Raw genomic sequence first — 16,864 nt, 5'->3', positions numbered from 1 at the left:
GCTGTCTTATAAGTTTATTATGGAAATTAAATGAAATTATAATTTATGTAAAATAATGGACTGCCTGGGACATGATGTATACTCAGTAAAGTATAGCAGTTGTTTTGGCTTATTATTTTGCATGTACATTTCTGGTTACTTACTTAGGATAGATGCTTAGAATTAGAATGCTGGGTTGGGGAGATAACTTGGCAGTCTGAGTGCCTGCCTGGCAGGTGCAAGGACTCAAGTTCAATCCCTGGTACTGCATGCCATCCCAGCCCTGGGACCAGGTGTGGTGGTGCATGCCTGTAATCCCAGTGCTGGGGAGGCTGAGACAGGAGGTTCATTGCAAATCTGAACTGCATAGCAAGACTCCATATCAAAGAAAGAAAGAAAGAAAGAAAGAAAGAAAGAAAGAAAGAAAGAAAGAAAGAAAGAAAGATAGATTGCTTAGGTAGAAATAATATTTGAAAGATTTTAGTGTTTATTACTATCAAATGTGTTACATAGATACTGATTGAGTGGTAGTATACACTGATATTCCTAGAACTTGCAGGATAAGGCAGAAGGATCACAAGTTCATGACCAACCTGGGCTATAGATACTAATGATTTACAAAGCTCATTCCATTACTTATTTATTTTTTCTTTTCTTTTTCTTTTAATGTATTTAGTAAAGGGTTTACAGGATCTCACTACACAGATCAAACTCATAGCAATCCTGTTTTCAGCCTCCCAAGCGCTGGGATTACAGATGTGCACCAACACACCTAGTCTCATTCGCCATCTTCAGTGCACCCTGGGGGCGGGACCAGCACAGCACCTGGGTCCCTGTGTCTGCCTAAGCAAGTGCTTTAATTTGCTGAGCTATCTGGCTGTCCCCCACTCCATTATTTAAAAATTGTATTAATTTACACTTGCAACTCCATCATTTGAGAGTATGAGATCCATTACCTAAACCAAGAGAGAAGAGTTTTTGTCAGTAGAGAGGGCTGACAGGGTTACTTTAATGATTACTTGACCAAAACTGAATGAAGAAGATGTAAGAACTCTCAAAAACCCAATAACAGCCAATGAAATATGAAATGTAATAAAAAAAAAAAAACCTACCAACAGAGAAAAGTCCAGGTCTAGATGGATTCACAGCTGAATTCTACAAGAAATTTACAGAAGATATAATGCCTATACTCTTCAATCTCGTCAATAAAATTTAAAAGGAAGCACTCCTCCCAAAATCATTCCTGGAAGCAACTATTATACTAATACCAAAACCAAGAAAGACACAACTAAAAAAGAGAACTACAGGCCAGTCTCCCTCATGAACATAGATGCAAAAATCCTCAGTAAAATCCTAGCAAATAGAATACAGCGAATCATCAAGAAGATTATACACCATGGCCAGGTAGGATTCATCCCAGGGATGCAAGGATGATTCAATATACGCAAATCTATAAATGTAATACACTATATCAATAGAGCCAAATCCAAAAACCACATGATTATCTCAATTGATGCAGAAAAGGCTTTTGACAAAGTCCAACAATTATTCATGTTCAAAGTCCTATACAGAACATTGGAATAGATGGCCTCTGCTTCAGTCTGATAAAAGCCATCTATGACAACCCAACAGCTAACATAATTCTAAATGGGGACATTTCATAATTATGCTGTTGCATCTTTTTCACAAAAGGATGATACTAAAATACATGAAAGTAGGGGGCCTGCCGGTTCAGTTGTTTAAGCGCTTGCTCATGCAAACGCAGTCAGGGGCAGGATACCCCAGTTCTGTCCCCACCTCCTACTGCCTTAGCAGACCCGCCCTTAAGGCAGCCTGAGCCAGCCAGCCCCCCCAAAATAAATAAATAAATAAATAAGTAAATAAGTAAATACATGAAAATTGTTTATTCTCAATTTAAAACTTACCTTGTATTTCTTACTTTATTTAATAAATTCTTTCTCCATGTATAAACTCCTTAACAGTACCAAAGTCTGTATGAAGTTTTAGCCTCACACAGGGCAGGGTGTTGGGGAATGTGCCATATGTTCAATTAAGAGATTTGAGGTATTCACAGATATTCTTCTTTCCCATTTTCTGTTTGCTTCCCAAACTGGATTCTGGGGCCAGGGAGATGGCTCAGTAGAATAAGCACTTGCCTAGTAAATGCAAGGGGCTGAGTTCAATCCCCGGTTCCGCAAAAAAAAAAAAAAAAAAAACCCAAAAAACAGATTGGGTTCTGTTCACATTTTAATTCCTTTATTGGTTTTTACATCTGTGCTTTAAAAAATTATTTTAATAGTCCTTAATGACATTAGGTAAACAAAAGAACAAAGCAATAGAGTTTAATTTTAGCTAATTACCTAATCTTTATGCTTTCCAGCTAGATAATCAGTAGAGATGAAGTAGAAAAATTAGATACAAGTGAATTGTTTGAACAAAATTAAGTAAAAATATCTGATTTATAAAAATATATTCATTAATAATATGATATAGCCTTATTTTCAAAGGATTGGAAATTAATGGAAGAAATTTTCCTTCTGCTGGCTTTACAAGAAATAATCTTCTTTGAATATACTCCTGTAAATCCTGCTGCAAATTGTAGTCTGCAGAGAAGAGCATCGTGCCTAATCCTCCTCTTTTCATGGTTTAGTCTCTACAAAGAGGAGAGCTGGAAATTGGGTCTTTTGACAGCAGTTACTAAGCAACAGAATTTGGATGCTTTTGGTTAACATCCTAATATATCATGTAGTTGATTTTTTGAAGTTTGTGCACATATCATTTAAGAACAGTGAATACTGCAGAAGTGACTGCAGGTCCCGGTATGGCTGGGAGGTGGGTGTTGTCCTTTTGTTTAATACTCTGTCTTTTTACACTTGTGTCTATTTGACACTAAGGAAGATGGTACAGAACTTCCAGATCTTGCAACTTTTTATATTATTAACTATATTCGTTCAGTGGCTCATGTTATGTGAAAATGTAACTTTTTCCTGAAGAGTAGGAAGAACAAATTAAGGATTTTAAGGTCAGTCCAGGAAAGTTTAAGTGCTTTGCCAAAAGTTTAGGTCCACTTCCTGAGGCAGTTTCATTAGAAGACAGCTAATGTTTGCTTGGTCTACTCCCAAATTATTTTTAGAAACTAGAGATTATTACTGATAACACCAATTTAAATTTGCTCACTTACGTTTTTATATGCAACCAAATATGATTTGAGTATGCTTTCAACTAATTGCTGACAGATTTACTACATTAGGGATTTTCTAAGCCATTAGATTCCTACTGTCATCAGATTTCTAACTGGGTTTAATTACTTTATGCCAACTACTTCAAAATGAGGTGAATTCTTTCAGCTCCTGAAAGAACTAGTGAACTTGGCTTTGCTTACCTATGAGTACTAAAGAGGTTGTAGAAAATGGAGAACAGAATCTACCTAGAACACACTTTGTTTTGGTTTGTGATTCTGAAAGGCTGGGATTAACCTGAAGGTAATGCTGGCATGCTCACATTTGCATTATGCACCCTAGAGCCTGCAGCTGTGGCCCCGCCCCTGCTCACAGGGGGCTCGCGTTTGTCTGGAGATTCCAGGAGTAAGCTGTGTGTGTGAAGAACTTACTTACAGCGCTATGTGCCATATGCAGACCCTCTCCCAACTCCTGCATGCAGGGCCCATTTCTCCTGTTCCTCAGTGCTTCGGATGTATTCAGCATGCCTTCTGGGTTGTCTTTTATGACATTTATATCTATGTTGTACTGTCTTTGCAAGCAAAAGAAGTACCCTAGCGTTTAATGTTTACCGTCCTATTGTGTGCACAGCTAGCTTGTAGGATTTGGTGTTTGCTAGAGGTGATTGTCATTCTTTACAGTAGACCTCAGACTTTCCATGCTGACCTCTGGGCCAGTATTTCATCTTTCTTTTTCTTGTCATTTTTATTTCTTCATTACTTTGCATTCTTTTCTTTCTAATGTCTCACTGACTCTTAGATATTTCACATATGCCAATAACTTCACCTGCACTTGAGGAAATTCCCAAATAAAACTAAGATGACCATATATTCTTCAGGTGTGTGTTCGTTTGTTTGTTTGTTTGTTTGTTTGTTTGTTTTGTGGTACCAAGGATAGAATTCAGGACTTTATGCTTGCCAGGCAAGCACTTATTCCACTGAGCTATCTCCCCAGCCCTAGACTGATTTTTTTTTTTTTTAACGAGTTTGTGTGATAGAATACTTGTCTCTAGCTTCAGCCCACCTAGCTGCCTCTACATTATGGCAGCATTTTTCTGAAGCAGGAAATAGTCACAAACCATCATGTCTAGTCTGTGCTATTAGTGATGGCAAGTTATGATACTCTGATTAGGGCAGTTTGTAGATTTATTCCCCATGCAGCTTTTCTACTGTTCTTTGTTTTCAAAATGAGGAAATATCTTTGGCACCTATTTCTCTCATCACTATACTCATTCTTTTGCCAAATCTTTTGAATTCTCCTAAAATATTTTTCGAAAAGATAAAAAAATATTTTTAGAACCTGTCTACTTCTCAGCACACTCACTCCTAGGCCACCATCATTTCTTTTTTCTTTAAATGTATTTGGTACAGGGTCCAGGGTCTCACTGTGCAGCTTGGACTCTAGTGATCCTCTTGTTTTCAGCCTTCCTAGCAGTGGGATAACAGTTGTGTGCCATACACCCAGACTCGGTGACATGGCACGTAGTGACAGCGATCAAACCCCAGTCCCTCTGCTTGCCTAAGCAGGTCCTTAGCCCACTTAGCCCACTGAGCTATCTCGCTGGCCCCCTCAACTCTTTTTTTTTTTTTTTTTTTTTTTTTATGTGTGTGTGTGTGTGTGTGTGTGTGTGGCCAGCTCAGCCCACCAGGGGGCGGGGCTGGCTGGCATGTGGTGCTGGGGGATTGAACCGCGGTCCCTGTGCTTTGCTGAGCTTGTTCTAAGTAGGTGCTTTAGACCACTGAGCCATCTCACCAGCCCTCTCAGTCAACTCTTAAAACTCTGCTTTAACAATAAAATTAGCACTCACAGGAAATGTATAAGCCCCTCTGTGTGCGGGCTCATCCCCTCTTCAGTTTCATCCTTCACTCACCCCTCGCCTGTGTACCTCATCAGCAGCATTGCCTCTTCGTTTTAGTTCTTACTGACTGTATATCCATCTTCAGCATTCTTGTCTATCTCTGTGCCTCCTAATGTTAAGTACACGCTGCTTAGAATACTTTCTTCCTTTGCTTTGCACTAGTCAGCTCCTGTTCTTTCTGCAGGTAGCAGTTTAGATGTCACTCCCTAAATTTGGGAGACCATCCTTGACTCCCTTAGTTCCTTTATGAGTTGGGAATAGGCTGAATTAGACTCTGGTAATAAACAGCCCTAGAATCTCAGTGGTTTAACACAATTAAGTGTATTTCTTGCTCACACTGCATGTCCATCATGGTTCAGAAGATAAGCTCTACTCATTGTAGTTTCTCAGAGAGTCAAGATAGTAGAAGTTCCATCTCACAGGTGATTCTGTGAGACAAGATGGGAAAGAACATATGGCAGATCATGCTGTGACTCTTAGGTCTTCTTTCAGAAAGTGTTGTGTTTCTATTCATGGTATTAACTTTGGTAAAGGTAGGATGTTTGTGTTTATTATTCTATTGCCTCATTAATGCTTAACACATAGTAATGATTCAAATATACTTGAATGAATGAATGAATATAACACTTCTTATTATGTGAGTTCTTAGTCCTTTACCATTTGTTCTGTATGATTTGTTCTGTGTTCTTCTTTACCATTTGCCCTGTATGATTTCAGCAGTCACTGTTCTGTAAATGATTTCCATACTCTAGAGTCAATCAGATATCTCCAGCTACTACTTGATCCTTCTTTTTTAATTTAAAATGCATAAATTTAAATGGATTGTTTTAGTGAATTGTTATTTTCTGTTACAGCATTAATTGACATGAAGACACATATAATTAAGATAGTACTTGCTTTCTGAGTGCTTACGATCCAGGAGAATAAAGGAGAAAAATACTATAAATCTATAATATATGCATAGTATACAAGGAAAAAGAGGAACAAGTGACTTAGGGAAAGATAGAATTAGAAGTTCTGTAGCTTCAGCTATTGAGTCTGTTGAACAGGTATCATTACTGAATACTGTTCTGCACAGAGTAATAAAGATGAAATAAACAAAGTGTACTTTTTATCTAACTCACAATCCATTGTGGATATAGATAGCTAAAGAGAAGAAGTTAGATGAAATTTTGATGAAGTGTGGGATAATAATTGAGGGATAAAGGAAGCGGAACAAAGGAAAGTATTTCCACTAGAAAAGTTTGATCTGATTAAATATCTGGAGGCAGAAATTATGTTGCATTGCCAGGAAAGATTTACATCTGAGGAACTGAATTAGGATGGTGACAATGAAAATCTATTATGGTAACTTTTTTAATTGTTACAAATACTTTAAAGACTAAGTATACACGGACTTTTTAATATTATGGATTTGATCTACTTTATTTATGTACCTAATTCTAAAGCTTAAAATGGATGAGAGCCAGGGCAGGAGGTACTGTCTTGGTGCGTTGCAGCTGCTTGTCAACCAGAGAGATTAGGCTGGATGCAAAAATTAATTTGTCACTTATGACACCAGTGGGATATACTGAACTTCACTGAGAGCTTATAGTTCTTGGAATAGGGACCCACGTTATTTACAGAAGGGCTGGTCTCAAGGCATGAGCGCTTGTATGTAACATATGCATAAACTAATTCTATCTGAATTGGAATTGGCCTCTATGCCAAGATATGATAGCTTTTTTCACTGCTTTTTTTAAATTTGTATTTCATTGTCTTATGTTATCTTCGGGTTTTATTTTTGGGATTGGATTTATATATGCATCTGCCTGCTTCTTCATTTCTAACTTGTGGTGTGGACTTGTTCAATTGCTTACATTGGTCTTGAACTCCTAACTTCAAGTGATCCTCCTGTCTCAGTCTCCTGAGTAGCTGGGATTACTGGTATATGTCATGTGCCTGGCTTGGTAACTGGTTTAAGTTCTTCTGTATACTCTTTCCATTGTTCTTGCCTAAAGGCACTGTAATTTGTACAAGTAATGAATGATACCCAGTTTATTCTGTGTATTCCTTCTGGCTCCATCTAGCACCTGAATTACAACTAAAGTCATGCTCCTGACATAAATATGAGAAACCAATTTGATAAACATGACAGAATTTCTTAGCTGATTCTTTTGTTTCTCGAGATGCTCAGGTATCCTATCTTTAGCTCTTAGAACTGAACACAGCCTTAAGTTGCCCTCTACTCAGCTGTAATGAATTTATGTTGTCTTGGACAAGTGATTTGATTGCTTGGAGCCTCAATTTCCTTATAAGCATTTTTTAAAGATCTAAAATCCTGTAATTATTAAATTTAGTTTATTTGTAGTCTGAAGCTTTACTGTGCTTTCTTTAGCTATCACTCAAGAATTAACTAAATTTGATGTTTTTAGAAATTGTTATTATATGGATTGTAGAGAGATAAGTGATTTTGCTTTCTTTTATTTATTTTTTTTATTTTTATTTTTTGCTTTCTTTTAGATCTTTGATGATGCATACAAATCTCAACTCAGTTGTGTGGTTGTGGATGACATTGAGAGATTACTTGGTAAGTCATTGTACTCCACCCATTACCACTGAAGTGTCAAATATTACAAAAAAACAGAATGATATTTATAAATTGTAGAGTAGTAGAAACCCTATTCTTTATCTTACAAGAAAATATAAATTATATCATATCTGATGTCAACAATAATATTCATGATAAAATGCTTTCTAACCTCACTTGCATTATAAACTAACTTTTGTAACATCTCGTATCATTTTTTGTCTTCCACAGTGTATCATGCCCATAACAAATGATTAGTAATTTTTATTGGTGGATATATTTGCTTTTCAGTACTTCTGAGTTGCCTATTGCTCAGAGGTCCATTTGTGAACTTTGACAGCATGCAAGAGGCTTTGGGGTCGGGGTGAAACTCATAGATTCACCAAAGCTTTTAGAATAGAAGTTGTAAGTTGTCTGTATCTTGGTTTCTGCTCTTTTATCAAAGATTAGAATACCTTTTTTGTTTATCCACAGAGTAATTATTGCAGACAGAAAGGAAATAGTAATGTAAACATTCTGAAAGTTAAAAGTATTTTTTGATTTTTTAGTACAGGATCTTACTACACAGATCAGACTCAGTGATCCTCCTGTTTTCAGCCTCCCAAGTGCTGGGATTGCAGGGGCATGCTACCATGCCCAGTCTCAATCGGCCATCTCAGCATGTCCTAGGGGCAGGGCTGGCACGGCATGCCAGGGATCAAACCCTGGTCTAAGCAAGCGCTTTAGTCTGCTGAGCAATCTGGCCAGCCCTAAAAGAACTTTATGGTAGGTGCTGGTGAGATGGCTCAGTGGTCTAAAGCACCTACTTAGAACAAGCTTAGCAAAGCCCAGGGACCGCGGTTCAATCCCCCAGCACCACATGCCAGCCAGCCCCGCCCCCTGGTGGGCTGAGCTGGCCACACACACACACACACACACACAAACAAATAAATAAATTTAAAAAAAAAGAACTTTATAGTAACCTTAAAATAAATAAATAAATAAATATGTATATATACATATACATATTATGTTTTATTCATTTTAATGAGGAAAAAGATCTTAAAAAATATTTGTTAACATTTCCTACATTGAAGTATGGTTTAATAGAATACAAAGATGAGTAAGCCTTGGGCCAGCCTGATAGCTCAGCAAACTAAAGCACCTGTTTAGGCAGACGCAGTGGCCTGAGGTTTGATCCCTGGCCCACAGGGCGCACTGAGATGGTGATTGAGATTGGGTGTGACCCTTAATCCCAGGTCTTTGGGAGGCTGAAAACAGAAGGATCACAAGTCTGATCTACATAGTGAGACCCTGTAGACCTGGTAGACCCTGTCCTAAATACATTTTTTTAAAAAAAGATGAGTAAGACTTAATCCCTGCGCTCAATTCAGAAGTAAACTAGAAGTAAATACCAGATAATTCTTGGTACTCTTACATTTTATTCATTGTGAAATTAAATTAATCTCACATAAATCATTATAATACTGAATCAGGGTCAAGGAGCCAGCTCAGCAGCATAAGTGCCTGCCTGGGAAGTGCAAGGTCCTTAGTTCGATCCTCGGTATCAAAAAAGGAAAAAAAGAATCAGGATGGAGTAATAAACTCTGCGGGAATAGAAAGTCAGCAGGGTCTGAGAATACTATTTAACACCTGATTAATCTTTCTTAAGTTGCTCACAGTAATGTAATGATTTTAAGTTAACTATCATATTTTCCCCATAATTTTTGGACTTTATTAGGTCTGCTATTGTTTATTTTTTTAAGTTTTGGTGATATTTGTTATAAAGCAAAGCAGGTATATCTGTGAGGTCTTCTTAAATTAATAGTTTTATCTGATGACCTTGGTTTCTGGTGTGCTGTGTTTGATTCATTCTCAGCCCAGTTTATAGGATTATTTCTTTAAAAGCTTTTAGGCACATACTTACAGCTCTGTGTAAATTCCTTTATCTAAACACAATTGAGATGTGTGGTCATAGCAACACTACTATGTCAGGAATGCATGCCCTCTGAGATATTTTCACTTATATGAATAGTTATTTTCTGCACTTGTTTGTTCATTTATTCAGTAAGCATTTGCTGAGTCCTTACTACTGTGCTAGAAGTATTAGCACAGAAAAATAACTGAGATGCTGCTTGTCTATTATAGTATATACAATCATGGCAAAAACTAGTGCAAAGTAGAATGTGTATGTATTCTGGATATTCATAAATCAGAGGAGTTACTTCTCGCTTGAGAAGTTCATGTCTGCAGCTAGCTCTAAGCACAAGACTGGATTCCTATGCAATGTACAGAAAAAGTTAAGGGTGACATTTATGTAGAATCTTTTCAAAACTTTTTATTTGGTACAGGGTCTCACTACGCAGCTTGGACTTGTAGTGATCCTCCTGTTTTCAGCCTCCCCAGTGCTGGGATTATAGGTGTGTGCCACCATGCCCGACCTTGGTCGCCGGCTCAGTGTGCCCGCTGGTGGGGCTGTCACAGCAGGTGGTGCAGGGATCAGACCCTTGTTCCTGAGTTTGCCTAAGCAGGTGCCTAGTCCACTGAGCTATCTCACTGGCTCTGATGTAGAATCTTGAAGTATTAGTAGAGGCTTAATAAGAAAAAAGTTCCTTTTACCATCTGAAGGCCAATCTCAGTGGTTTTACTATTATTTTAATTATGTTAAAATATCTTATCCCACTCAGTACTGGAGATTGCACTCCAGGGCCTTTGCATGGAGCTGCTCCTCAGGCCTTTTATTTGAGACAGCATCTTACGAAGTGATGAAGTTGCCCTGGCTAGGTTCACACTTTTGAACCTCCTACCTCAGCCTCAGTACTAAGGTTAGCCCATGTACTGCTCTCTCCCCCGCTCCCTGCGAGCCATTTTCTACCATTAAGTGTTATTGTCAATATACTGTACTACTCTGGTTTGCAATAATTTCTTAGAAATGCTTCAAAATAGTTAGGATAGATATACAGCTACATTCTCGTAACTCAATAACTAAGAAGATTTCTTCTAATAGTGTTTGTGGATGGGAAGTCATGTCTGCATCTTGTACAGTGAATAACCATGGAGACAACAATGTGTGATGTATTTATTATTGAAACTGTCCTACTGATCAGTTTTGAAACTGTCTCATTGCTATTTGTTTTGCAATAAAATTATTTTAAAAATAAATAAAATAAAGAAGTGCTTGGTAAGGGGCTGGTGAGGTAGCTCAGCAGACTAAGCGCCTGCTTAGGCAAACACAGGGACTGGGATTTGATCCCTGGCACCACGTGCCATGCCAGCCCTGCCCCCAGGTGTGCTGAGCTGGTCACCAAGGGAGACCAAGACAGGGTGTGGTGGCACATGCCTATAATCCCACTGCTGGGGAGGCTGAAAACAGGAGGATCACTATGAATCTGAGCTGCATGGTGAGACCCTGTACCAAATACATAGAAAAGAAAAGAAAAAGAAAAAGAAATGCTTGGTAAGTATTTACCTGGATATTTTCCCCCTTTAAAAAAATTCTTTCTGGGCCGGGGAGATGGCTCAATGGAATAAGCGCTTCCCTGGCAAGCGCAAGGGACTGAGTTCAATCCCTGGTTCCACAAAAAAAAAAAAAAAAAAATTCTTTCTGGGGCCGGGGAGATAGCTCAGTAGAATAAACTTTCACCTGGCAAATACAAGGGCCTGAGTTCAATCCCTGGTTCTGGAAAAAAAAAAAAATTGTTTATGTAAACCAAATAAGATGTTTGGATGAACTCAAAATGATTACTTAGATTTTTCAAAGTATTTATAGATAAGTTTTCTTTTTTTCACATAAGTATTCTTATGTGATATTTTAAACATTAGGTAATTTGATATATTTTTTATTGCAAATAGTTGAGTGACTTATTTTAGGAAGATTGTTATTTATGCTTAATATAGAAAAATCTGAATATTTGGATATGTGCATATGTGTATTGAATCCCTAATCACAATGTTTCTCTTCCAGATTATGTCCCCATTGGCCCCCGATTCTCTAATCTGGTATTACAGGCTCTTCTTGTATTACTGAAAAAAGCACCACCTCAGGTAAAAGAAATAAACTAAGGAATATTTTCAGCTTTTCAATAAATTTCATATAATGGTACACAGTCTGAATGAGCAGATTATATATATTAGTTTAAGAGCCAGCCAGATAACTCAAGGGCTAGTCAGATGGCTCAGCTGGTTAAAGCACCTGCTTAGGCAGACATGGGGACCAGGGTTCAATCCCTGACGTCATGTGCTACACCAGCCCTGACCCCAGGCTGGGCTGAGCTGGCCAGAGTCTGGGGCATAGTGGCACATGCCTATAATCCCAGCACTAGGAAGCTTGAAAACAGGAGGATCATTGTGAGTCTGAGCTGCTTAGTGAGACCTTGCAACAACTAAATATATTAAAAAATAAAAAATAAAATAATATATATGGAAACTACTTAATGTTAAGCTGGTAAGACTAAGTTTAAAATTATCTGTGTGCAATCAGACATGATGGTACATACCTGTAATCTCAGGTGGCTAAGGTGGGAGGATCCCTGTGGGTTCAAGGCCTGGACTACATAGTGAGTTCACAGCCAACCTGAACTACAGAATGAGACCCTGTCTCCAAAAAGATAAAAGAAAAAGAATCTGTGTGCATATTTTACTCTTAAAGGTATAGAGGACTTGTCTTGATTTTCTAGGTCTTTTGGCTTTTTAAAATTTTTATATAATGAAAGAAACATAACCTACAACATACATAAAAATTCACTACTGCATATGTGCACTGTGGAAGGATTATTTTTGTGTGTGTGAGTACCAGGTATCAAACTCGGGACCTGACTGAGAATTACTTATAATCCAAAGTAGATACCGATAGAAACAAAAAAAAATTTTTTTTTATGAGCAGAATATATTTATTGAGAGAAAGAAAGCTCCTGTCCTGAGAGAGGGATAAGAGGGGGGGCCTGAGCAGGTAGTTCCCCCCCAGAAACAAAAATATTAATAAATGACCTATAACATTTGACTAAAGACTTATGAACAACTGTTTTTATTTTGTAAAAATACTGTAATTATAAGATTCTTCAGGAAAAGAGCATTAAGATACTTTAAAATCACATGGCATCTGGCATAGAGGCTTATTATGAAATATTCAAAAATACATATGCATGAAACTTATTAAGTATGTATTTTTAAAAGTATTTAAATGTCCTATTTTTGTGGGCTAAAGTGTTTTTGTGTTGCTAGAATTTAGATAGAGTATAGTTAGATGGAAAACATTCAAAAACAATTACAGCTTTAATGGCCAACAAGTGTGACAAGATAGTCAACATCATTAATCATTCAAGAAATGTAAATCAAAACTAATACAGTGAGATCCACTTTATACTCACTAGGATGACTATAACCCAAAAATCATATAATAACAAGCCTTGGTGAGGAGATGGAGAAGGTGGAACGCGCTGACTGCAGTTAAGAATGTCAGAGTTGTGCAGCCCCTAGAAAACAGTGTAGCAGCTCATGTAAACGTTAAACATCAAGGTTACCAAATGCCCCATCATTTCCACTTCTACTTGTATACCCAAAAGAATGAAAGTGTATGTGTACTCAAAAGCTTGTAGATGTATCGTTATAGCAATATTCTTTGTAATAACCAAAAATTGAAATAATGTAAATGTTTGTTCGTTAAATGAAATAAAAGCTAGCACAGCTATGCAGTGGAATATTAATCAGCAATAAAAATACAGTGCTGATATGTGCTACAGCATGAACCTTGAAAACAGGCTAAGTGGAAGAAGCCCATCAGAAAAGCCCACACGTTGAACGATTCTATGTATGAGATGGCCACAGCTGGCTCAGAGACAGAAAGTAGTTCAGCAGCTGCCCAGGGATAGGAGGGGTAGACAGGGAGGATGGGTGGCGCTTGCTAGCAGATGTCCTCTTTGGGCTGGTTAAGATACTCTAAACTGACTGTGACAGTGGCTGCACATACTGTGACTAGATGAAACTCCATTGAATTTTACACTTTAAACAGATAAACTGTGTGGTATATGAATTATATCTCAGTAAAATGGTCACTTTTTAAAAAAAAATTTGGTTTCATAAGCCACTTAAATGATGAAAGTAGAATGATGTAGAGAGTTAGACTTAAAAGGTGAGGTTGGCTGGGCATGATGCTGCACACCTGTAATCCCAGCACTCAGGAGGCTGAGGCAGAGGGATTGTTGCAAGTTCAAGACCAGCCTGGGTTACAAAGTGAGCTCAGAGCTAGCCTGAGCTGCATGGCGAGACCCCGTCTCATGAAGACAAAAAAATAAAAGGTGAGTATCCTAGGTACATGAGCGCAGCTTGGGAAAAATCTTGCAAACAGCGGCTAGATCACTAGAAGGGGATATGACAATTTCTGTAAGAACTGAAGAGGAAGGGTATGAAAATATGGAAGAAGTAAGAAGAGATCTGCTTGTGTAGTAATTGGAAATGGCAGCTGTTCTCCTAAGGGACACCAGCCTGTCATTAATCAGCATTTGGTGACCCTGACCTGATCTACTGTATGAGTGAATTCGTGGTGAGGGAGATAGTGTGTGTTATATTTCTAGTTGGCATATATTTAATAGACGAAAATATGCCTTGTCTTATCTCCATGCTTTCTAAAACTAGTTTATATTGTCTCAAGAAAATAAGGGAGAATTTTTAGGCTGATCCAAAGCCAAAAACAGTTGTCATTCTGAAGTGAAAGCATTTACTCACTTCACCAAATCATTATCATGTCAATCTTCAGAGGATTTCAAATAAAAGTATATGTATCTAAATAGTGTGCTAGAAAATTATTATTTATCACTGGCAGGAAAACAAAAGCTATGTACATTTTTCTTAAAAAGAACTGTGTATGTATACAATGCAGCAATTGTATCAGTGACAGAATCCTTAATATTGCATTTGTTGTAATTCCAGCTTCCACACAGAAAAATTGTGTGTGCATGTGTGCACATGTTCAAATAAAAGAATCCCTCCAGGGGTACTATGTTGTTATGTATCAAGATACTCTCTTTTCTACTTTTACCCCTCCCCCACCGCCTCTAAATTGGCTTATTAAAACTGGTTCACAAGCCCTTCTTTTTTCCCTTTGTGGTTGCCTTCCTCTTGAATTTTCAGTGCAGAACTAAGAATTCAAGTCAGATTTCAGTCACTAGGATAATTTTCTTTGAATTTTAAATTTTTCATAATAAATGCATAGATTTTTAATGAAGCTGATATTCAATGGATTTGCTTTAAATTTAGCTGGAGTTAATTTCATGATTGATTTATTAGCCTTTTGAAAGTATAAAAAGTGGTATCTGTAGTTCATGAAGACTGAAAAACATCATCACATTTTGTTTAGCATCTTTTTAAAACCAATTAAAAGCTTTTCTAAAATGGATTGAACAGGAGAAAATAAAACATGTTCCCTAGGTCTTTATTTCAATCAAGTTTTCCTGTGTTCTGCAGGAGAAGAGATCGAGGGGGATAGAAAAATTGAAAAGGGCTGTCCCAGCAGGGCGCCACGCTGGAGAAAAGGGCTTCTCTGAGAACTCAGCAGCAGCAGCTCAGAAAGCTCCCAGCCTGCTTCATCTACATGCAGAGTCACACAAGGCATGGGGGCGCTCACCGGCACACAGAGGTTTCACATGTGCTTCCCTGCTGATTCCTGTGAAAAGCTAACAATTGGCTTGGAGGGTAAAAGACCATTGCAGTTCACCCTCCCTGAGCTGGACGTACAATTTGTCCAGTGTTAGGAAATGTCCGGCTTAGCAGTGAGAGGCCTGAAGACTCCCCTCCTTCCAGTGAGATCCCTAAAGCCGTCTCTTTTGCTTGATGGCACTGGGGCTCTTTTCAGGTTTTGCAGATTTATGAAAGTTGCTGGGGTGTGATTTCCCAGACCAGGAGGATGAAAACCCTGGTCTCAGTATCAAGGAAGAAGCAGCAGTGAAGTGGGAAGGTGAGATGAACCCTCTTGCAGCCCTAGCACCGGTGCACATATAATTTTCCACAAGTCTCTTCTGCCACATTTTTTTTTTCTTCTTTTTCTTTTTGGGAAACAAAACAAAGTGCCTGAAAAGGAGCTCCTTGTGCTGTGAAATGGCATGACTTCCCAGTTTCCTCAATGAGTCTCGAGAGTAGCTTGAGCTCATTAGTTGTTTAATTCTGGGTGTACTTGACATTGCTAGAAATCAGAGTGGAAGTCCTTATCTGAATGTAACACAATAATATAGATTCGTAGAGAGCCAATCCCTTTTCAGGGATTTGCAAGCTTTTTATACCATGGCATGGAATGTGATAACTTGTAATGATAGACTTGGGTAAGTGGACAAGGACACTCAGTTGGCTGGGCGCCAGCTGCCCCCGTTCCTTCCCTTCAGTTGACAGGACTTGATATACGAGTCCACATGTAACTCATTTGCAGCACACCAGTGGGGGCCTCTTTGGAGATCGTAAGCTTTTACACAAGAATAGTGTTACTCCAAATTCATAGTAGTCGTACTGAAGGTACAGGTCAGACCTAGCAGTTATTGGGGTTCTAACTAAGTTATAAAGCTGTTGGAAAAAGGCACTTCCTCACTGTGTTGGTGCTTGGGAGTGTTACCTAATAAGACAGGGTTTAGAGCCAGGAGATCATAATAGGTGAGCCAGCAGGAATCTAGAGAATACTTGCGACGAGCCCTCAGACATGCATCTGTTTATCTGTGGGTTCTGTTTTAACATCACCTGTCTCTGAGCCAGACTGCTTTGTATGTAATCCTTATGGGCTATCTTAATGCAGTCTTCAGATATGTTACTGGGAAGGCTTGGTAACATTAGGCAGTTCTTCAGGTTTTGAGTTGTTTAGTAAAATAAGCAGATAGTGAAAGAGTCTCCGAATTGTGCAGGCCTAAGCATGAGTATCTTCTCATCTATCTGTTTAAAATTAACTCTGGCTAATGACTACAATATGACTCAACAAGACATATAACCACTTTAGAGAAGAGCGTTAGTCATTTTGCCAGATACATTAATTGTAATCACTGCTGTGGTGACTTCTGCACTGTATTTTATTTTTTAAAAATATGTGATGATTGACAGTTTAGTGACCCAGTTTTCTCATTTATTAAGTTGGTGACATTAGACAGCTACTGTATTTTATAAAATACTTAGTAAAGTTCTAAGTTGGGTATGTGGATTGATTGATTTAAAATACATTAAAAAGAGGGGCTGGTGAGATGGCTCAGTGGTCTAAAGCACCTATTTAGAACAAGCTAAGCTAAGCAAAGCAGA

The 16,864-nt window shown here is 38.2% G+C and overlaps 1 protein-coding gene across 1 annotated transcript in view; it reads left to right on the top strand.

Moving 5' to 3' along the window:
* The window catches only part of Nsf (N-ethylmaleimide sensitive factor, vesicle fusing ATPase), a 140,051-nt gene that overhangs the window by 96,551 nt on the left and 26,636 nt on the right, over positions 1-16,864 (top strand). Inside the window, exons 15-16 of the mRNA XM_023714108.1 lie at positions 7,558-7,624; positions 11,568-11,647. Of these exons, the coding sequence (XP_023569876.1) occupies positions 7,558-7,624; positions 11,568-11,647 (147 nt within the window). The remainder of the gene's footprint in view (positions 1-7,557; positions 7,625-11,567; positions 11,648-16,864) is intronic.

This window comes from Octodon degus, unplaced genomic scaffold (assembly GCF_000260255.1).
Source record: "Octodon degus isolate 3935 unplaced genomic scaffold, OctDeg1.0 scaffold00033, whole genome shotgun sequence".
In the NCBI taxonomy this organism is placed as follows: Eukaryota; Metazoa; Chordata; class Mammalia; order Rodentia; family Octodontidae; genus Octodon; species Octodon degus.
The sequence above is the reverse complement of the archived record's forward strand: the minus strand, read 5'-3'. Positions and strand labels throughout refer to the sequence as shown.